Source organism: Struthio camelus, chromosome 1 (genome assembly GCF_040807025.1).
Source record: "Struthio camelus isolate bStrCam1 chromosome 1, bStrCam1.hap1, whole genome shotgun sequence".
In the NCBI taxonomy this organism is placed as follows: domain Eukaryota; kingdom Metazoa; phylum Chordata; class Aves; order Struthioniformes; family Struthionidae; genus Struthio; species Struthio camelus.
Window position 1 is genome coordinate 44,510,037 of NC_090942.1, and position 22,988 is coordinate 44,533,024.

Genomic DNA, 22,988 nt, shown 5'->3' on the forward strand with positions numbered 1-22,988 from the left:
ACTCACGCATCGGGTTTGTCTGGCCGCTAGCAGCAAGTTGTGAGCAATTCCAGTCCAGAAATCTCCTCTTACAGACCAGCCCTGAATCATTTTGGGGGGCAGAATGTAAATGCGGACTGGCTTCAGTGTGAGGTATGACTAACACTGAGAGCAAAGCTTCTCACTTATGCTTTGCTTGCGGAAAAATCCTTGCTACTGTTTCACCTTCTATGAGACAGTATGTTCAGTTCACATGAGAAGTTTCCAAAATTATAATTCAAGCTCTGATGTCAAATTTTAGAAGAATGTTATGAAACAGATAGATGGTAAAAATCAAATTATAGACTGTCACCAGATGCTTTCAGAACTCGATCAGTCAATATTTCTGGAATATCTTTGTCCTGAAGTTGTTTATTGCAGCAAGGATTTACTAATACTTTTATTTATATAACCTGCTATCATTCAAGATTACAGATTATCCCCTGTATATATGTATATATACAGAAATATTAGCTGAACCCTCTAATACTGAACAGTATTAGAGAACAGTATTTTTCCTGGAAATAAACTTTAGACTATTTACCCAAGGTCATACTGCAAGGCAGTGGAATAGCTTCTGAAACTTCCGACTAGGAGTTCATATGGCAGCTAAGCCACAGACCTTAAATTATGGATTATGTAGACAGGGTGATGAAGTTATAGGAAGATTTGTACAGGGCAAGAAAAGAATTAGCAGGATAAAATTAGTAGGATTGACCTTGAGGGATAATTCTTTATTAGAATTTCTCCTGCTTGGTCCCTCTGATCCTGTGGAAAAAAGTTTAAGCAACTTTTCAGCAATTAATCAGGAGATGAGGCACAAGTGGAGTGGAAACATGCAAGGTTGGCGGTCAGTATCAAATCAGCTAAAAGTAAAGAACAATGTTTCATTGTTCAACCATGGGATGCAGTGCCCCCTTCCCTCCAGAGAGGGGTAGCTTCACAGGGTTATGGTTACAGTACACATAACTCACTTTCGGCTCTTAGATTCAAGGAGAAATACAAGAGCTGGGTGTTTCGCCTTACTTGTGCAGGCCAAAATCACTAAGCAACAGCTCCAAAGCAGCTGCCTTTCCATACGCATCTCAACCAAAGATACTTACCAGACTTCTCAAGTACTGCCTTAAGCCTTAAGTGTTAGTGTTTTTCTGCAGCCTAATCAGTGCTTGCTGGAGACACTCAGAGACCATGCTAAATAAAGGTCATGATCTTTACGTATTATTACCAGAGGACAGCTAAAAGATTTGAAGTTATTCTCTGAAGATTGTTTCTTTGAGAATTAGCATATGAGATGCAGAAGAGATATTTTAGGATTTGCTGCTATTGCAATGAGTAACTCCAGTGAGACAGAACTTCGGCATTCACCAGTGTTTTCTGCATGTATCGGCTTTCTTTTTGGTTTGCGTTTGGGTTTTCAGATTTTATTTGCATAGATTAGAAAACTAGCTTGTAGAGACATGCATGCACAGAGCCAAACATTTTGTTTCACAGAAAAGTATGCCATGTAAGTGGATGTTAGTAGGCTGTAGGGTAGGTTAAAATGTGTTTCCTGTCAAAACTGTATCAATGTAATATTGCGTTGACACAATTCTGAAAATAAATACATTTAGCTCTCCAAGGAGTTGAAAAAGATCTCTGATGGAGTGAGTTACAATAGGCTGTCCCCAGTTTTAATCTCCTCCTACTCAGTAGGTGAGACATACTGCAATTTGCACGCTCCTAGCTAATTGCTGCGTTTCTCTCACTGGCTCTTCAGCATTAGTTACATTTAGACTCCCTAGACTTCATTAGCTGTGGTAGGCCACGCTCAAAGGAGACATAATTTGTATGTTAATATTTTGAATCTTCAAAAAAAGAAAAAAAAACATTGAAAGGATGGAATGCCTGGGTATGATGGAGAAGTAGAGAGACAGAAAAAAATACATGTTTCCTTTTAGGGGAAATATTTTGATGCTGTGAGACAAAAGAGTGCTCCATTATTGTGGGGTCAGCAGGACCTCTTAACGGAAAACCGTTGAGTAGTATTTGGTTTGCAGATTGTATTTTTTAAGTGGATAATACACCCAGAATCCTCTTCTTTCTCTTTCGTTTACCCCCTCCCCTGTCCACAGAAGATGGCTTGTGGAAGCTGCCTCTGAGCTGTCGGGAGAGACAGCGCTTCCCTGCAGGGAGGGAGTCACATGCTGCGCTTCCTTCATCAGTGGGGGCCAACAGTCTAAGGATGCAGGGCCAGGCCCCCACATGGCAGTTTCAGTAACAGGTCACCAACCCTGAATTTTTGCGTTTTTGGCTTTTCTTGGCCCGGCAGAATTCATAGGAGGACACAGTCTTTCTTGATCCTGCATGGCTGTTGCTGCGCTACATTTGAAGTAGCAATCGTGAGAGTAGATTTTTCAGTTTCCTGCTGTAAGCAGATGCCATTTGTGAACACTGATCAGAAAGTTAGGATTTGTGGGTGTCACATCAGTGGTGACCAGTAAAATAATCATCATTCAAAATCGTTCCCATGTGGTGATGCATCAGTTACGTTGTTACCGTAATTTCAGCTAAAAGCAGCTCTTAAGTGTTGCACAGAGAAATATCGCAGCATCTCAGTGTTTTTAGTAACTATTAGCATATTAACATTTATTGAAAGAGGCATTTTCTGAAGTGCCTCATGGGCCATTTCAGATCACTGGGTAGATTGATTTCCAGTATACCAGCCGATTCCTATTTGATCTGAAGGGACTCCTCCTTTCGTGCCATGTCTTTCCTTTCCTTTGGAGTCCCACTGAAACAAGATTTTTCAATCTGACAAATGCCTCCTGAGTTAGACTACTTACTTGCTTACAAATTTAACAAATTTAACTGTTATCTTAGCAGACTTGCGAAAGTTTGCTCTGTAATAGTTAAGTTTCTCGGCTTGTTGAAAAAGTCTACGGAGTAAATGAGAAGCTTAACATCACTATATGACACAATATCTAACAGTACGGAAAATACCTGGAGTTATTAAATATTATTAACAAACAAACTAAAATTTTAACATTCCTTGATAAACCGTCTTCATGTTTTGGTCAGTACTCTGTATATGTGCATAGCCCCCCAACCCCTCCCCAGTGTATGTTTCACAAGTATGCTACCGGCTTCTCTTAGCAGGGATTCAATCTATTAGGAATGATTGCTCTAAATGCATACAGTACAGCAAATACAGTTCCAGAAGCCATAATAAGCACTATGGTGTAGAAGTTTATTCATACAGATTAAGGTACATGAAGTAACAGCATAGCAAATTTTCTTTCATGACTTAGAATGTAGTTACAGTTTCTGCAGTTCTGTTACTGTTCTTTCTTATCCACTATTTCATGTGGTCAGTGTGCTGGCAAACTTTGTGTTTTTGGTTGGAGCTTTTCCAAGTAAGTTGAAAAGAATTCCATTTATTGTTTCTACAGCCTACCTTCCTTAAATGTAATGAATCTGTGAAGCTATTCATTTCACTTAAATATAGCTGGCTTTTATTTTCTCTTAATGTAATTATGTTGCACATTGTGTCTAAATCTTTTTTGTTTTTTCTTTTCTTGCAGGCAGAAGAAAAGGCACATTCAGAGGTAAAAACTTTTCTGTGTTTTTGTATTGGTATATTTGTATGATATTATTTGAAAGTTAATTGGTTATCTGGCGTGGCTGAAATTCTGCGTTGCTAGGGAAAAGACTGTTGTAGACTGCCCTAGAAGGTATTTTCTTTGCTTTCATGCTGAAGAATGCTCTCTGGCTGAGGTTCTGAAAAGGTGAGAAGAATCAGTGAGATTCAGACTTCTGAGTGAAGGAGTTGTCATATGTCTGACTTCAGATTTAATACCATTCTGTTGATTGGGTCCAAGGGTCTGTGCAAGTCAGGTACTGTGCTGCTTTTCAGGAGAAGGAATACTTTAAATGTTCACTTTGTACTTCTATCAACGTGTATTTTGCATTGTATTAAATTTCTGAAACCCACTACTTAGATGAATATCAGAGAAATGCAGATTGATTTCAGATATGAATCAATTCTGACATAGAAAACAGTTTCTTTCTCCCCACGGTATATAAGAATGGGTGACAAGACTGGGTCAGCAGCTGGATACAATTACCGCCTTTCTCAAAATGAAGTATTAGTTGTATTAAAAGGGCACTGAGGAGCAGCAGCAATAAAATGTAGCACCAAAGGGTGCGCTTCCACTTAAGAGAGCTGCGTGCCTGTAGACTCCCGTGTTTATTGTGTTCCTGCTTTTTACTGTTGTGATCAAACAATAAGTTGACCAAAAAAGGATAATGATTTTTTAGTATTTTGAGGAAGATGAACAGACAAATAAACATATTCTTCCTTCCTTCCTTACCACAGTATATTTCATTATAACTTTTACCTAAACTTTTCTAAGTTCTTTTCTCTGAAAGTTAAAAGCAAAGGAGCTAAATAATGTGCACTAAATAATGTACTGAGCAAAGTAGCTCAGTAATGTAAGTGGCAATTCCTCTTTTTATTTTCGTATGTGTACAGGTGAAACAAGCTTTCTTTTTTGTGTATTTCTCCATGATGTTTTCTGGATATCTAGGTGAGCTCTGTGAATGCTCTTGCAGGAGATGTTGAACAGCACTTCACAAGAACTGCCTTTGTATAGCTGCAGAAGTGTGATGAAAGTGTACTTTAAGTAGGAAGGTCAAATAATTGTTATTGAAAACCAAAGAGAAATCTTGGAAAAAGAAAAGTGACAGTCTGGGATGGAGAACAGCTCAGTAATCTGTGTCCTTTGCTTTAAGCTAGTGTAAATGATGCAGGTATCTCTGTATCATAGATGTACAAGCACCCCTCATTTTTAAAGCATGTGCAGTTTTCTCAGTTGATTTTCATGTTAGCGTGTAAATGTTATGTACGCCTTTTCCTTGGCTGATTTTAGCCATTTTACTTCTCTGGTGTGGAATAATTCCTTTTATGTCTGAACATGAAAGGGGTTCAAAGTGAAACTCTATGCTGTACTAAAGTTCAGTGCAAGAATGGGGGTCCATGTCAGATTTAAAATAGGGTTAAGTGGGCTTAAAATGATTCATGAGTTTCATGCTGGATATCTATTCTCGCTGAACTTTTCTTAAGAAGCCGATTTTTCGTTAAAGGATACAGGAGTAGACTCCTGAAGTAAGTTTATTTTTGTATCAACAAGCACATCTAAGCTACATTTTTTTTTTAAGTGGGCCAGCAAGTTTTTGAAAGATATATATGGTTTAAAGAGGCTGCATGGTTGAACTGCCTGGTGTGTGGGAAGTAGCAACATTCCTGTACCTCGTGTAACTTTAGACAGCCACAAAGTAGACATCTGCGTCTGAGCTAGTCACTGAGATCTCCTTCATGCCAGGCAGTGGGGGAGTTCTTCTCGGCACTTTGTCTCATTCTAGTCTAGACATTTAACATATGTCAGCTGCATGGCTTGTCTATAGCTAGGCAAAATGAACGTCACCCAGATTCTTTCACGAGCAAGGGCTCCTGTCATTGATTAGGCTAAGGATCTGTTTGGAGCTTGCAGAATTTGATAAAAGAATATGACATTTGCATGCGCAAACAGGGCACTGTACGTACAAAATGATTAAACATTTGCCTGTATGTGCTTCCTTAACTGGGGTGCTACTTTATACACTACTTAAGTGCCGGAAAGCAGCTGGTGCAGTGTAAGTGCCATCTTATAGTAATTTGTATTTTTGAATAGTTTTGAGATTAAAACATGTGAAATTGGGATTTTATAAACACATTAGGGATCCTTTAAGAAAACAAAAAAAAAAACAATAAAAGGAAATAGCTGAAATACTGACAGGAATCTCTTTGTTTTTATATCTAGCAAATTCAGAAACTACGGAGAGAGCTGGTTGCATCCCAGGAAAAAGTTGCTACCCTTACATCCCAGCTTTCAGCAAATGTAAGTATTTTTACCATGTGATGACAAATAATACTTAAAACAAGCACAGAATGTATTTCCGGATCTGCTAATAGCTCTTATTCAATCCAGGTACCAACACCTGCTTTGGGAGACTTTCATTATTTATTTATTTTGATGTTTTTGAAACGAGTCGTTTCATTAAAGATCTACTTTGCCTCAGCTTCAAGCAGCAGAAATTTTGTAATCAAACACAGTGAAAATGTCTTCAGTGGAAATGACTTGAGAGTTCTGAGGAGGGCAGTGGTTAAGATGATTTTTTGTGATTTTACACCTGTTTCCGAAGGGGAATTTTAAATGTAATATTTAGTGTCTTACAATTTTTATTAGATTTATCACAAGTAAGAGTTGCAGACTCAAGCTCAGTAGCTTGAAGCCACTAAACTATTTTATTTAGCTATTAGGTGTATGTATATATATATATGTATATGCGTGTGTGTACGCTTATGATATGTATATATACATATGACTGTATATAGGCATATAAAACTTGTGTAAGGATGTACTCTCTACAGATCAGAGATACGTAACAGACTGTGACTCACAGTAACGGTGAAAGTCTTTTCCATCACACATCATCCAAACGATCTGATCTTGAGTCATCATGAAAATTCTGTCACTGCAGTGGATGTCAAACTGCCACTGCCCACCTGCTACTGCATTTTTTGAGACTGAAGAGCAGATTTTTGCTGATGTATTGATACAAGCACCAAAAAGGCAGTCATGTCAGCTTCATAAAGGTGAAGCAGTTTTTTATAGGTTTTCTGCAGGATACTGAGCAAAAATGATAGAATTTAGAAAATTCTAATAAACAATGTATCAATTTTAGCTAAGCAATTGAAAAAATATTTTTCAATATGAATTTGCCTTTCCTTCAATGTCTGCGAAATGAATTGATTTGACTTTCACTGAGGTGCTATAACTACTGGCAGGTGTGACAGTGTAAACAGAGCTGGATGTGGAAACCTATACATAATTTATGCATAGACTTCCTCTGGATAGCAGTACATTTGTCTGTGCCTCCATTTCCAGTGCAGTAGGAATGGTGGACTAGAAAAAAGGAGGTAATTGCCTGCTGTTGCAGGCAACTATATGGTATAATTGTTTTCATGAATTTGTCAAACTCCATCTTGGCAGAACAGACTGAAAGAGTGTCACTGATTGTCTAGAAACTTAGTTGCTACTCTAAAGTAAAAGAGAATAATAATTCTTACCTCCTTTGTAAAGCGCATTACAACCTGCTAATTAAACCAGATTAAAATATTAAGGAGGTGCTAATAGTATTTTGGGGGTTATGGTGCTACATGAATCTCTGACTTGTAGCTTTGATAAACTGTACTTGGCTATGGTTACACCAAGATAAACTGCAGTTTGTGTCATACCTGACAACTTGGTTGTTGAACAGTTAGGGCAGCAGGAAAATCAGAACCTCGCTTGAATGTCAGTTTATGTTTGAACTTTAAATTACTGGCTTTCCAGTGAGCCTCAGTTTAATATTGTGTGTTTATTCTTCAGAGCTGTCAATGCATTATATAAGCATACCTTTGGAGCTGTTGTCCTCCACTGCATGGTGAACACTTCAAAGCAAAGCAAGAAGCTTAAGAATAGTGGCAGAGGGTAAACCACAACCGCATCGGTCCTACCAGTGAGAGAGCAAGGAATAATAAGATACTTTGGATGTCACAACAGCTCTGTCCTGTTCACGTCCACTCTTTCGTCAGGATCAATTAAAAAAAAAAAACAAACCCTCCAAAACTAAAAATAGGGAAACGCAGTCAAAGAAAGGGCATGAATTGAAGTTTTTGATAGGATTCATTATGGTTCCGTTTCACAAAGATAAGTCCTTCAAAATACAGATAGATGGGAAGAACAGTATACAAGTGTATATAAAATTCATATGCTGCAGTAACTGTGCTGATACAGAACAAATGAAAACTCAGCTATTTCACAGAGAGCTCCCTGCTGTTCCTTCCAGTTGTCATACAGTAGTGATAAGAGTTATTGAATACGTTGTCAGAAAATAATGCAGTATAGAGAATATGAGCTAAAATCCTGTCTGGTTACTATGGTTTCAGATGGAGTTACCAGATAGTTACTGAACAATCTGTAGTGAGGTTTTTTAATGCAATTCAAAGCTGATATGTAGTTGCAAGAGAGTATCATTTTGTATTTTGTTTTGAGAAAGCAGTTTGCTGATGTCTTGGACAACTTTTAGAGTGCCTTTCTTCAAACATAGACATACTGAGTACTTAGATCTATAGATACTGCCATTATTTTAAAGAAATTCATTAAATAAATTATTAATCCATTAAGGAAATGTCATTTGATGAGGTAGTACTGTGTTCCTGCTTGGAAAATAATCCCTAGCTGTGTGAAAGCTGCTTATTCTCTTAAGACTGCCACATGTGAAAATGTGGAAGAGCTACTCTTAGCTCTTCCTGCTCCGTTCAGAGGGATACAGAACACCCACGCGAGTCTGTCCTTCTACACTGGCATAGATTCACCTTCCGGTCTGTTCTGACTTCTGAAAATAAACTACTGAAGCAGGCAGTATTGGAATCCTGCCATTTCCATAAATTCAACAACTAAATTCTGAGTTGGGTTATTTGTTTGGGAAATTATAGCCAGTGTCTGTATCCTAAGTATGGGGTTCCTTCCCTTGCATATTTTAGAAGTAAAAACATTGCCATCTTCATCTTTGATGGGCAGATTCTTTACTTGGGCAATTCTTTACTTTCCTAACCTGAGAGCAACAAACTAAAATGAACATCAGGAAAGCTAAGCCAGCATGTCTCAGGTAGTCATATTGTCTAACAAGTCTGTTGTTCCTTCTGTGGAACTTTTCTTTCTAGAAAGGCTGGCGGTGCAGCAGCTCTGTCTTGCCATGGAGAACATGTGGAAGCAGGCTGGGATCTGAGCCTTTAACATAGCACAGTTGCAGATTCCTGCATTAACTCTGAGTGCCCTGTTAATGCCAACACAACACAGAGTAGTATTGTGCAGAGGTGTGAGCTTGATTCCTGGAAGCAGTGGTGCCCCATCAGTAAAACTAAGATGCTTGCCTGCAGTTGGCCTGTGCTCAGATGCCCATAGTAGAGCTGGTTTGGGAGCTGCTCTCGGTGATAACTAGGGACTCTCGGTACCATGCCTCATTTTACCGAGAAGGCAGAAAGACAGTTTGCAATTCTCTCCTTCCCCTTGTTCTGAAGAGGAAACACCAGCATATTTGTTCCCGCTGATGTGTTGAAAGGGAGACTTGAAACATGTCTGTTTACTCTCCATGCTCTTCCAGGAACCCCAACAGTGCTGTAACCTTTAATCTAGTAGCAAGCGCAATAGGATAAAAAGAATGGTAGGTCATTCTCTTACACAACTGAACCAGTGAGGCTGCTGTTTGGTGCATTTTGGCCAGTTGTGTCTGATTTCTCCCCAGTTTAAGTTAGAAGTCATTGTCTGTATCTCTGGCCAGTATTCCTTTGTGTGTGGTGAACTCTGCAGAGACTGGTTTCTAGTAAAATTAGCTATTGTGGCGAAGTTTTCAAAGTCTAGTCCAAATTACCCTTAAATTGAGTCTGACCCTGAATTTGGTCCGTATTTCAAAGAAGCTAAAAGCTAAAGCTAAAAATTGATAGTTTCATTTCGGTTTGATTTTCACTCAAACTAATTCTGCTGTATGGGTGAGACATAAGTTGGGTTTGATGTGTTTAACTCATCTTGTATTGGTTGGAGATCTGGGCCCTTTCACTGTTGGAACCAGATCCCCAGTATGCAGCATACTGGGGTGAACTGAAGAATGACAGTTGTCTACTTCTAAGGGTAACGTTATCAACGTGACAGTTAAAAAAAAAAAAAAAAGCGTATATACACTTGTGTTTAATTAATCATAAGTACCATATTTGTAAACCTCTATGTGCTCATATGCATATATATGTGCATACCTGTCATGTGTTACATAAACGTTCATTTAATCATATTCTTTTGACTGTGTCAGCTACCTTCTAATGCATCTCCATGGAGACAGTTCTTAAAAACTAAACCTCTAAGAAACCCTAAAGCTGATCCTGTTAGTGCTTGGGTTTTTAAACGATTCCAGAAAAATCTCTTCTTTTTCTGAATTCCCAACATGTGGAAGTTCCGTTAAACTTATCAGGAGCATGAAACTTAGAGGTTTCAAATTCTCTAGGCATGAACAAGGGATGTAAATACCTTCATGGTGAAACCTAGATATTACTTTTTAAGTTAATATTTTCAGGATGCTGTCATGAGATACTTTACAAAACTGAAAATTGAAAATCACTGAGCACCGTTAGTCTGGTTCTAAGTTCTTTTTCTGCTATTTCTGGTACAGAAGATGCAAAGCATAAAAGAGAACATAAGTCCACATAAGTCCAAAGGGTCCAAAGAGACTCTTTAGTGATAATGTATTAGCACTAATTCTATCAGTCCTTTGAGCACTTTATATGAATAAATTCTATGAAGTGTCAGTTAAACATCAAGAGTAAAATTCACCTTGAAAACAGAGTGTTTATATAACCTTTTGTGATATGATCTATGAAACTTAGCCTAATTACAGAACAGATACTTAAAAGCAAGCAGTTACGTACTTTTCATAAAGATTAGGAGAGTAATTAACAAGTATCTGATTTAATATGACAAATTTATGACAAACTCAGGTGGGCTTTTAATTTTCATTAACTTGTGCTGTCTTAGCAGTCTTATCTATAAAGTAAATACCTGTTTTATGTGCATATCATTGAGCTCCTGATCTGAGGGGCATACTTTACCAGTCCCTGGCGTGTAAAGGAGAAGCAGTCCTAATCTCAAAAGCTGGAATTCATCCTTAATGAAGAAATCAAAAAGCGCATTTTAGTCTCTAAATGAATAATACTACCAGGACCCTCATTTTTGCACTGCAGTAGGCTAGAATCGGAACGAACAGTAACTCTTCTGCAGAAAACTGTTTAATCGCTTTGCTTAATTTTCTGTAGATATATCCATCTCTGGCAGACTCAGTATGTCTTCTGTGGTACCTTTCATTGACTAGAAAATTTGTCAGGCCCTTCTGATGCCTTTGCTATAAATACAGTTATCTTCTTAGCCTTAGTCCTAAACTCCCTTGAATTTCCATGCTTTCAGCGTCAGAAAATAGGCAGCCCTTTTTTCCTCACTGTGGTCTCGAGAAGGAAACTTACCTTTAAGGGCAAGAAGTCTTAGTCCTTCACAGTTAGGCTCAAATATGTTGTTACCATTTCCTCGATAGAACTGAGTAAAAATGCTGTATGGGAGTGAAAAAAAGAGAGCATAATCCATCTCGTTTCCACTCTGTTTGCATCTTTTCTTTACCTGCTAAGCCATAAAAGATTGCTGGTGACAATTACGTACGTACGTCATTACAAGTCTGTCGGGCTGAAACATGACCCATTTTGTCGGGCCTTTGCTTGATATATTATTTTACTTCAAAACCTGTCAGTTGCAAGTTGGAGCATTTGGCAGGGGTTTTGGAACCCCCTCTCGAGACTTCTCTTACTTGCTGTCATTTATTGCGCAGGTTTGGCTAACTGGACTCGAGTACTACACTTGATTTCAGCAGTTTATTTCATGTGATTAACCCCACAGTGGTTTGCCTGCGTATGATTAAATCCATGAGGGGTCCAGCTGCTGTCTGGGTGCCTCATTTAGGGTTTTCCTGAGATTCTGGCTTTTCCCCTGCTTCCTGTTTGGGTGTTGCTGAAGGGCAGATCTCCATCCTAATTAAGAAAGGGCCGTTTTCAGTTCAGCAAGTGTCCAACCAGCAGACTTCCTGTGTGATTGACAAGGGCTCAAATTCCTTTCAGCAGCCTGAACCCTGCTTGTTCAGAGCTACTTTGATCAGTGCTTTGCACCGTACAAAGCTGAAGGGTGCAGCCTTGCAAACCGTAGGAGCCCCGGGATGCCACTAGAAAGCGGAGGGGCCTCTTTGTCTAAGACTCTGGTTTGGCCAGCTCTGAACCACTATCCTGCAGCCAAACGCCAAGATAATAGCAGGCGGCGAACGGAGAAGGTCCACAGATGTGCAGTTACTGCTTGCAATCAGCCAGCTCCCTTGTGGCCTCTCACACCTCCTTTCCTTCAGCCACCTCAGGTGGGACAAAATTTATTTATTTACCTTTATTTCGTAAAGCAGCAGTTCAGCTTGCGAAGCGTGTCCACAAACAGTCTTTGGATGCGCAAACATCACGTTCAAGATGCGCTGTAAATCTAACAGTTGACTTTTTTGGGGGTTTGCTGGTTGGGATTTTGTATTAAGAAGGAAGTGTTTTAAATCAAATCTGGTCATCTGACTCAGCACTGAAGTCACTCCCTGAGCGTTTATCTCCTGGGCTTTTTACGGTGGGAATTTCAGGTCTCAATAGAATGCAAAAGTAACCCACACGTTATGGATCTGCAAATAAACAGCTGTATATCATCTATATATCTAACATGTAAATTATGTTAAAAATGCATTTATTTTGCTGGAGGTGCACTTTTATAATGCCCTGCTACTTAACTCTGTCTCCAGTGTATCTCCAAGTGCAAATGCTGCATTCAATTATGAAAATGTATTTTTGTGTTAGAATAGGTGTCATCTGAAGCACCTTCAATATTCAGGCTGCTTTGTAGGGTATTCCAGTGACGTATGCCATAAATCCAACTGCCTTATCTAACACAGAGCTTTCTGAGGGGTGAGGGATTGGCTGTAACTTACGAAAAAAAAGTACATTCCTTATTATTATCTCTAGGATGAAAGGATGGCTCTTTTTGGATAAAGTAAAAAATCCTCAGTCACCAATATGAAAAAATCTTTACCAATTCAATCAAAGTCAATTAGGAAATTCATAAATGTAAAAGAAGTGTCCAGATAGAATTTTAAAATTCTAATGACCTTTTTTTAAAGTCACTGTTGCTTCTTTCATCTATTTCAATTGTTTGACATTTTCTAATTACTTTGAATTCACCTGTTTAAATACAAAGTCTGATTTTATGTGGGACTGTGTTACACATACATGCATGCACACATATAATTTTAAGCAAGTTTAGCCTTTTCAGACTAACTTTTATTATTTCGATACATAGTATTTCTGTTGGGACAAATCTATCTGGGAATTCAACAATTAATAGTTCCCTTGACTGATGAATAAATAAGTGTTTGTTACCTTGGGAAAAGGTAGCACAGTTGATCACTTTAAGGGTGAAGTTAATACTCTGTATTTCATAGAACAGTATTCTGTTATAATAAACATTTAAGGTAGTGAACAATGCAATTGAAAGTTATTCCTTGAACAGTAGTCAGCTGGTGGCCTTTGGATTATGACTCTTTAATAAAAAGAGCAAATGAAAACTTTACAGTCTTTATCTCAAATGAGTTAGGAGAAATCCGTCACTGTCTTCATCCCATTACGTTTACGACTGAGATAATATCAGTGGCTTAATTTTAGTAAGAATCCATAATTGTGACATAGCTCTCTTTCTCTGTAGACTTTCACATAATTACATGATAGTTTCAGTGACCTCTGATGTGGTTTGTAACAATGCTTTTTGACTATTTTTCATATAATTTTCTTTTACTTTTTTTGTTTATAATATATACTGAAGTAGTAGCTAAGGAATGGGAACATACTTTGTACATATACACAGTTATGTACCAAAGAACTGTAGTTACCACGGTATAATTGTGAAAAAAATGATAAAAACATTGCATAATTAAGCAAATGATTCCTCTCTTCAAGTCCTCAGTACCCATTTTTATTCTCATGGCAAAGCAGACGCATGGGCCATCAGGCTAGCCGTATATTTTTTTATGAAGCAGTGAAAAGAGAGCTCCATTGGCTTCCTGTTAAACACGTGATGAAGAGACATTTGGCTACAGTCCTGTGATAGCGCATCTACTGTCGCTCTGATTGTGTTGGCATCATCATCAGAATTAAAACACGATAGAGAGTCTGGATGCTTATAATAAATATACTGCTAATTATTTAAGTAAAAAGTCAGTTTAAAAACTGTTGTTGCTAAAAGGCAGTTACTTTTTTCTTCTCGGAGTGACAGAGCAGCGGGAACAACCAAAGTCTGCAGTTTCCAAACTGACAAGAATAACTCTATATCTATTGATATGTGTTAGATTTGTATTCAAGACATATGCCGAGTTCATTTCGTTTAAAATGATAGCTTCAAGAATATAGCCAAAGCTATATCTATTAAGCCAGGAATATATACAATTACTAATTAATCCTGAAGAAATTGCGTAGGTATCTATGCTCATGTTTATCAAAAGGTAATCCTTAGGTTGCATATCCTTAACTGAAAGAATTATCAGTAAGGCATGAAGAATAATCTAGATCCTCAAGCATACGCATAAAGCAGATGGTTTGACCACTACATCCATACATAATTAAATAAATTATTTGCTAATAATATCATTCACCTCTCATAAGAAGGGGTTACAAGATACTGAAATCTTTATAGCAATGGATAATGGCGTACACAACATAAAAGCCACCTGTCAACATAACAGTTTTGAAGTGGAGGCGCCAAAGTGGGTCGCTGTTATATATATACGATATTCTTTTTTCCTTTGAGGAATAAAATGCAGAGCAAGGTGGCAAAAAGCACTTTTCTTTCTCCTAACTGCATAGCAGAAAACTTCTTGGGCTATATTTTTTTCTGATTATTCTTCTGACTGGTAAAATCAGATACATCTGAACAGTTTTAGCTGTGCTTGCACAAGCATGCAAATTTGTACCTGAAAAATTTGGGAGGCACAATGTGTATTGGTGTCCTAAAAAGAAATAAATAATAAGAAATTTTCCCAGTGAGAAAGCTTAGTTAATCCATTTGTGCATATAAATATGGTCTCTGAGAATTACATTTCCAAGTGTATTGTAGTACCTGTGTTTGAAAACTTTGCCTATTATCACTCTTGAAATTGAAGAGTGAAAATAAATGTTTCCTTCTTCTTTTACTATTTGGTTTTGTGACAGGAGATTTGGACTTTTGCAACTTTTCATAAAAGTTAAATGCTCATTTTCTGGTGGCTGTACCACCCAGCTTAGCTTGTTGGTTTCTTTCTGAACCCTTGCCCTACTTTGCCCTACTGCAAATCTCAATGTAAATTAGAATGAATAGAGTTGGACATGACATAACCTTTTTATATATTTTGCTTGCATAGAGTTTAGAAAATAGAGTGAAGCTTTTTATAAGAAGGCATTTCTGAATCAGTTTCAGTTTTATTGCTTTTCTCACTGAAAAGTAGGAGTTAAAATTTTCAACATTGTCTTTTATATGTATGTATAGAAGCATATATAAAAACATTGTATATATATGAAAATATATAATAAAATCAATATCTTAGTACATACATTAAAAACAATATTAAAGAAATAGACTGAGCAATGACATTTTATAAAAATAATCGTGCTTCTTTTCTTTGATTCCATGGATTCCTCTACAGTGTTATATTTGGGAGCCTGAAACTTTCCCTTTAAGATAAAGTACTTGAATTCCTCTTCTGAAGTGTTCAGTAATTGAAAATAATTATTCCTGGACTTCTATTTAGGAGCTGACTGTTTTTGGCCAATGAATCACTAAAATCAAAGCAGGGCATTAAATCTATAATTCGTTTCCAGGCAGAGATACCTGAACTAATCTTCTTGCGGGCTAAAGAACCCTGAGGAACGCTGTGCTAACTTGGCTGCTTCACATACCCAAGTTAGTTCGTTCTGAGTTGAAAGCTAATACAAAAGAGTTGGAGATGATGAGCTTGGAGGAAAAAAAATATTGAAATAGATCTGGGAGAAAGCCCGGAGTGGGAGTGCTGGGTTTAACAAAGTCCCGATATGGTTTGTCTAGACAAAATGTTTGAAACATTCCTCCTATTCTTGAAAGTTTTAAAGTACATTTAAGGCCCATAGTCCTAACAAATGTTTTCTTCTGTTTCTTTCATAGGCTCATCTAGTGGCAGCTTTCGAAAAAAGCTTAGGAAATATGACCGGCCGATTGCAAAGTCTAACAATGACAGCTGAACAAAAGGTACGTTTACCAAAGCAGATGCTCTAATGTGGAAAACAGTCATCAGATTTTATTAGAGTTTTGTTTAAAAAACACTGAAAGGGAACAGAGACAGCTGTGACAATAAGGCAGACAGGTCTTTCTTTAATAGCCATTCTGATCAAATCTTCATAAGGCTTCAGGAGAATAAAAGTGTGCAGCATCAGGTTTACCCAGACAACATCACAGAATAGTTTAAAGATAAAAATCTTTCATTTCCAGTTTTTAATTAAAACATATGTGGCTCTAGGTTTAATCCGTATTGAAAGATCTTATAACAAAGACTCATCATAACCTGCTGGAATACTTCATTTGAGCCTGACAACATTGTCAGAATAGTAAAATTGTGGGAAGGGAAGAACTTCAAGAAGAGAAAAATGACTCCATTCAGAGTGTTAATGCAGGTTGACTGTCGTATTCACTAAAAAACAGCTTTGTTTTTCACTATGCTGTTTTGACTGTTTTGAAAAAAATCTACCCTGATAGCTAGTGAATTTAATACGGGGCTTTGTACCAAGCTCAGAAGTAAGAGGGTGCAAGTCAGTGCACCTGTCTATCAAAATAACATTCCACGGTCTGGTCAAACACTGTCGAATGAAATATGGTGAGATTCGTTGTGAACTGGATAGGAAATAATTGTATTGCTTTTCTTTTTTCATCTTAGGCAAAACACCACAATGGAATGTTATTAAAACCAAAACATTTGACTATTTTACAAAGTATAATTTCCCTCAGAATGTTCTCCTTCCAGAAGAGATTAAGCAGTGACATTGAAACAAATCATCTCATAAGCAAGCTTGTCTCCCAGAAGATTTGGAACATGTCTTTTTCCTTCTCTTCTTTTCTCTGCTGTTGAGATTGAATTCCCTTAATCCTCATTATATAAATAAGGGCTGGAAGAAATGGTTTAATGCAGCTGTAATAAAAGCTATTTTTTTATTAAAATTGGCTATGCACTCCAATATAGAATTTGCTGCACTGAAGCAGAGTATTCCCTTTAAGTTACAGGACAGCTACTATTAAACATTTTTTAGTAATTGACGTATTGCTTAGCATTTTAAATTTTTTGAAAAATACAGAAATTCAGGTTAGGATTTCTCCAATAAGCAGTAGCAAGACATACTAACAGATATAATTTAAATTATTTCATTATCTTTTGGCAATAAAATCTGGGGCCAGGGGGATTCTTAGCTTTATAATGAATATTTAGTTCAAGCCCCCTATTAGGTTAGTCCTTGTCAGTAGAATGTTTTCTTCTCCTTAAAATACCACAATCATTTTATATAGAATAAATGCAAAAATTAGTTGAGTTTATAATTTTGCAGAGAAGACATCCATTCTACTAGAAATTAGTGTTGCTTTACTTTCACCCAAACAATTCTGTGAACTTTGACCACTCTTCTCTTGTCATTTTTTTAGCTTAGATAAACATTGTTGTTGTGCCATGTATTTTGAAGCTTTCTTTGCTTTTCCCACAGGAATCTGAGCTTATAGAGCTACGGGAAACCATTGAAATGCTGAAAGCCCAGAACTCTGCTGCACAGGCTGCTATTCAAGGAGCCTTGAATGGTCCTGATCATACCCACAAAGGTATGTTTTTGTCATTATTAAAATACATACAGAGCTTCTCCCTAGAGAAAAGCTAAATCACTCCTTTCCTGTTGTTTTGGGGACTCTGTAGCAAGGGCAAGTGCATTCTGGAGTCAATGTTAGGCATACTTGTGGTATTTGCACAGCTGGCAACCTTGCTTGCCCTTCCTCTTTGCCACAGAGTTCCTGGAGCCTCATCTTCTCAGAACTGTGTGGCCCAGAGTCAGTCGCTGGGTGTCAAGAGTTAACCCTGTTGCCACAGTTGTGTAGTGAAGCACGTCCAAGGCAGTAGTGAAGTGCTGTGGTGAAACATGGATATAAACTAGAAATCCAGGGCGAGACATAGCTCTGAAAATTGTTGTACTCAGTAAGAGCTGGACTGACAAGAGCTCTGTTTATTCAGGAGGTGCCAAAGCAGTGGAGGAAAGCAGGCATTTTAAATTCCAGATGCTGAATTAATTTGTCATTGCAGTTAGGCAAACATCACATGATAAATACATACTTCAGAAGTGCCTGTTGATAAGCAACAGCAAAGGAATTACTTGAGGAAAAAAATGATAGCAGTGCTCATTTTTGAGAGTGTCGTTGATCTTTCTTTAAAGAGGTCATTATTTAAATAAGATGTTTACCCTCAGGTCATTTTGTTGCATGGCTGAGTATAGCAAAGCTAACTTCTAGGAAGTAAAAAATAATCTAAAAAGTAATTTCCCTTGGTAGTAGTGGTTATATTCTGCAAGAATATTTTCCAGTGATTATGATATAGTTGTTGGAGACTTTTAAGTAATCGAAACTCAAAAGCCTCACCAACCATTTCTAATATTCTCCACTTTTTGGTTATTTTATTTCATTGCTTTTTAATGAACTTATGCCTGCCTATTTCCATCATAGCATATTAGAAGGTAGCCTCTGAACTCTGATTAAGCCGGCTACAAGTCAAGTAGTGCCTCTATTCTTCAGGAAAGAACTGTTTAAGTAGTACATGGAATGGTAATAATTCAAGTAATCCGTCTGTAACAGAAACTGCTTAGCTGTGAGGTTATACCCACATGGACTGCTGTGCGGAGTCATTGCTTTCGTGTCAATAAGACCCCAGTTCAGAGAAGCACAGAAGTGTGAGCCTAATTGTATACATCCCTGTTACCTCCCATGTGGTGCCTCACAGGATGAAATAGCTTGAATCCAAGCCACTCTAGGGATCAATGCCATTTATGTGTGTTTAGGCTCCCTTTGAAGAGGAGGACGCTGCATAAATACAAGAATGATTGTTATATTGAAGCAGAGGCTGTATCACATGGACAGATGGCTTTCACATTATTTTCTTTTCTTTAGATTTACGTATAAGGCGGCAACATTCTTCAGAAAGCGTTTCCAGCATCAACAGTGCTACAAGCCATTCAAGCATTGGCAGCGGTAATGATGCTGACTCCAAGAAAAAGAAAAAGAAAAACTGGGTAAGTGCTCAGCAGGTTTAAACCTATGTTTCAGCTATTATGTCGTTTCCTAGTGCCTCGGTAGCATAATGGCCCATTTCATCTACAATATTCTTGTGAGGCCAGATGGATATGAAGCAATTCACTTGTAACCATACTGTGACACTACCAGCAAACTAAAATTTGTTGAATACCAATGGGGAATTATTTGCATAAGTCAAGATCATTTTAAAAAAGCCCTTAAAAATGACCTTAACAATAGCTGCTATGACCAAAAACATGTCTGGTCCACAATAAAGCCCTGCTCTGTTTTTCTTTAGTGGGAGATTGATTCAAAGGCTTGACTCAAATATGTCACCCAGCAATGAAGGGAGTTGAGAGTATTCATGTAAAGAAGGGAGTTAAGAGTAAGAGAGCTAAGAATATTCATGTAAAAATAATGTGATGTTTAAATAAATTAAGATGATTCTCAATTGGAACACACAAATTCCAGATAGTGCTAAGAGTTTAATCAAATACTTTCAATAAATAATTAGAAAATGTTTTTGTTGTTTTACAAATATTACCTGCATAAACATTTGTTTTAAAATACTGATCAGCCTTCATTCCCTTGATTTGTAATTCCACACTCTTTCATGTTTCTGCAAGGTGAACTCTAGAGGAAGTGAGGTGAATATAAACCATGGAAAATTTGGCATGCATCTATAAAGAACCCTATCTTGGCATGATTGCTATTTATTTTGGCAGTAGGCTTTTATACCTTCTAAAAACAGATTATCCTGTATGTCTTCTCAGTTTGTCTCTATTCATTTTAATCTCAAATTTAGACTATAGAAAGGGGGAGTGTAGCCAAAATCCATTTCTTTCTCGTTAGATATCATGAGCTGGAAAGGACTTAAATAATCTTTTTCTGATCAGTGGTCACACTCCCCACTCTGCAATTATACCATGGAAATAAAATGTTTGAGTGCCTCATTTTTTATAGGGGAATCGGTTTGTCGTTAAGTTCCATACAATTTTAATCAGAACAACTTTCTGAAAACAAAAACAAAAAACAAACACATTTTCCTAATACGAACAACTTCTATATTTAGACAAAGGTATCGAAGAATGGGTTAGTTAAAACTCACTGCAAACAAAACTGTTGGCTCCTGAAATAAATGGCTCTTTGGCTATTCTGTCCCTTTTCAATACTGGGTAAGAGCTTCTAGAGGGAAAAGGCAACGCTTGTACCTTCGAAGAACTTACTACTCTAAGGGAAACTGCAGCAAAAAGTATATACCTTTCAGCTAACATTCTTCTCAGCAGTACAATAAAGCAAACCTCGTGTCCCAGCTTAAATCCTCTTGCTTCTGATCCAAACTATAGCATTTGAATAGTTTGGCCGTTCAAATTTTTAACAGAAAAGAAAATTGGCAAACCCAGTAAATTGGACTTGTCTTTTAGCATTTAATGACAGCAGTGTCTGCCTGTACCTAGATGCAAAGTGGTTATTTAAAGCCTGCCACCTTGAAGGGAATGCCATGGGAATGGGATTCCACAGAGGATTAATGGTTTTAAATGAGCACCCTCTCCCATCGCCATACCGCTCGGTCCTGCACTTCTTCCGTAGCATTAAGTTTGCGCTGCGCTGGATTAATAAAAATCAGAACAAAACACTGTATCATGTTTTTAGAGATACTGTGTTGCATATGTTAATACCCTGCTTCTGTATACTGACCTCAGGCAGTGGCTAGGATGGCATCTGCAAACTAACTCTTCAAAACATGAGCTGCACAAAAATTGCTAAGAGGAGGAAAATAATACTGCTCTATGTTTGTTTTCCAGCTAAGAAGCTCTTTCAAACAGGCCTTTGGAAAGAAGAAGTCCACCAAGCCTCCTTCCTCACACTCCGACATAGAAGAGCTGACGGACTCCTCTCTCCCTTCATCACCCAAATTGCCCCACAGCTCAGCTGAGTGTGGGACACCATCAATGAAACCATCACAGTCGACATCTGCGTAAGTCTCTGTCCTGACACACCTTTCTTACCAAATGGCAGGACTGTGAAATAGAGCTCCTCAAGCGTGGCCAGTTCCATTTCAGAAACCGTTGTCAACAGGAGCTTTTAATCCTTTACTCCACCCCTGTGCCATTTCTCTCAAGACCTTCATTCCCATTCGGACACTACTTTTCCAGCAGCTGTTTCTTAGGACCGTTCTGTCTTCTTTTCACAGCCTTTACTCCAAATATCTAGTAGTACAAACTTCTTTCCAAATGCGTGTTGAAAATACTTATGTTCTACTTTTCCTGCGCTATTAACTGCTTTATGATTTCCATTTAGTAAAGGCCTAGTAGTATAGTTTCTTTTCTTCATGACATTCTGTAAGATGTCCTTTTATTTTCCTGCTAGCTATGAATTTTCTCAGATGTTCATCCCTTCTGTTATTACTTTCTATGCTTTCTATTAATTTATATAATTTTTTATACATTTCTCCTCTTTTTTAAGTTTGGAATTTATTGCAGGATTTTACTTTTTAATGTTATCAAATTAACACTTCATTGTGTCAGGGCCAAGAATCAATCATTAGCCAAAAACTGTCCCATTTCTTCATTATGAAATCATTGAGAAAAAACTTCTTCACTGTGAGGGTGACAGAGCATTGGAACAGGTTGACCGGAGAGGTAGTGGAGTCTCCTTCCCTGGAGATGTTCAAAACCCGTCGGGATGTGATCTTGGGCAATATGCTCTAGAGGACCCTGCTTGAGCAGGGAGCTTGGACTAGATGATCTCCAGAGGTCCCTTCCAACCTCAACAGTTCTGTGATTCTGTGATTCTGTGATTGCTTTTTGATATCTAATACAGCCTTCTTATAGAATTCCCCGTTCCCATTCGTATTCTTCTATGTATTTTTTTCATTCTGGTAAACTCGTAAGTTTTTCCAGTTCATGGAAATTAGCTACTGGAGCCTGACTTGCTTTCCTTGTCTTATTTAAGAATAATCAGGTCACAACTGCTTTTCCTTAAGTGTCCAGCAAATTCTAGTCTAGTGACTGATTGCTGAGGTTTAGAATAGATTTTTTCTATGTTAGGTAGGGGCCTTTTATGTTTAATTTTTTATAGACTCTAATGATTTTTATTGCCAGCTACATGAGTTTACTGGCAAATATTCCCCCCAGAGAAAGCCCTCCGTAGTAAGTGTTTTTCTTTCCACACATTCTGTACAGACTAGTAAGAAGTAATTCATCCAAGTCTCTAGTTTTATTGGGTGTTTTATAGAAAGCTCACACTTTTTATGATTTCTGGTGTATGTGTGTGCTGCGGGGAGAATTTCTACATTTTTAGGAGCCTTGAGTCTGATTCATCATCAACTTCAAGATCAGTAGTAAAGGCTTTAATAGAAATCACCATCTTGTTACTGCTTTTAGTCATGCTGATCCTAAACAGAGCACTCTTCTTCAAAAACTTTATCTACTCAAGTAGTTTCAGCTAATCTGTTACCACTGTTGATTCATAGATCTACTTTCATAACCTTAAACTCTTTCCTTCCATCCAACCCTTCTTCTTTTCCTCTTTGATGTGCTCTCGAGATGTATTATCTTGAATTTATCAAGGGCAAACTACATGTCTAGTCTTTCATCCCAATCTCTTTGCATGCCTGTTTTGGTCCCTGAATCTTAACTTCCTAATTCTGTCCAGTTCACAGCCTTCTAGTTTTTCCTCCGTAATATTTATAAACACTGATCTTTCTCGTCTCATTTTTTATTACTGAGATCTTTCTACACAGAATGACATAGGCGCCTTCCTTTCTGCAGGGAGATCACATAAAGTATATTTATTTAGATTAGTTTCTTTGTTTCTTATACTGATAACATTACTTTCTTTGGAAGATTCTGTTTTCCATTGCATCGTTTAACCTTCCTTTACCTTCAAGAGTTCTCATAACTGTCAGCAGCCTCTGTTCAAAATGAGGACTCA

General features: G+C 37.6%; 1 protein-coding gene across 18 annotated transcripts in view; it reads left to right on the top strand.

Annotated features, from left to right (window-relative positions):
• The window catches only part of NAV3 (neuron navigator 3), a 552,459-nt gene that overhangs the window by 505,181 nt on the left and 24,290 nt on the right, over nt 1-22,988 (top strand). For all 18 annotated transcript variants that reach the window (XM_009669555.2, XM_068936171.1, XM_068936179.1 and 15 more), the window contains 6 exons: nt 3,579-3,602; nt 5,856-5,933; nt 15,909-15,992; nt 17,489-17,600; nt 18,930-19,051; nt 20,858-21,030. In XM_009669555.2, coding sequence (XP_009667850.2) covers nt 3,579-3,602; nt 5,856-5,933; nt 15,909-15,992; nt 17,489-17,600; nt 18,930-19,051; nt 20,858-21,030 — 593 coding nt within the window. The remainder of the gene's footprint in view (nt 1-3,578; nt 3,603-5,855; nt 5,934-15,908; nt 15,993-17,488; nt 17,601-18,929; nt 19,052-20,857; nt 21,031-22,988) is intronic.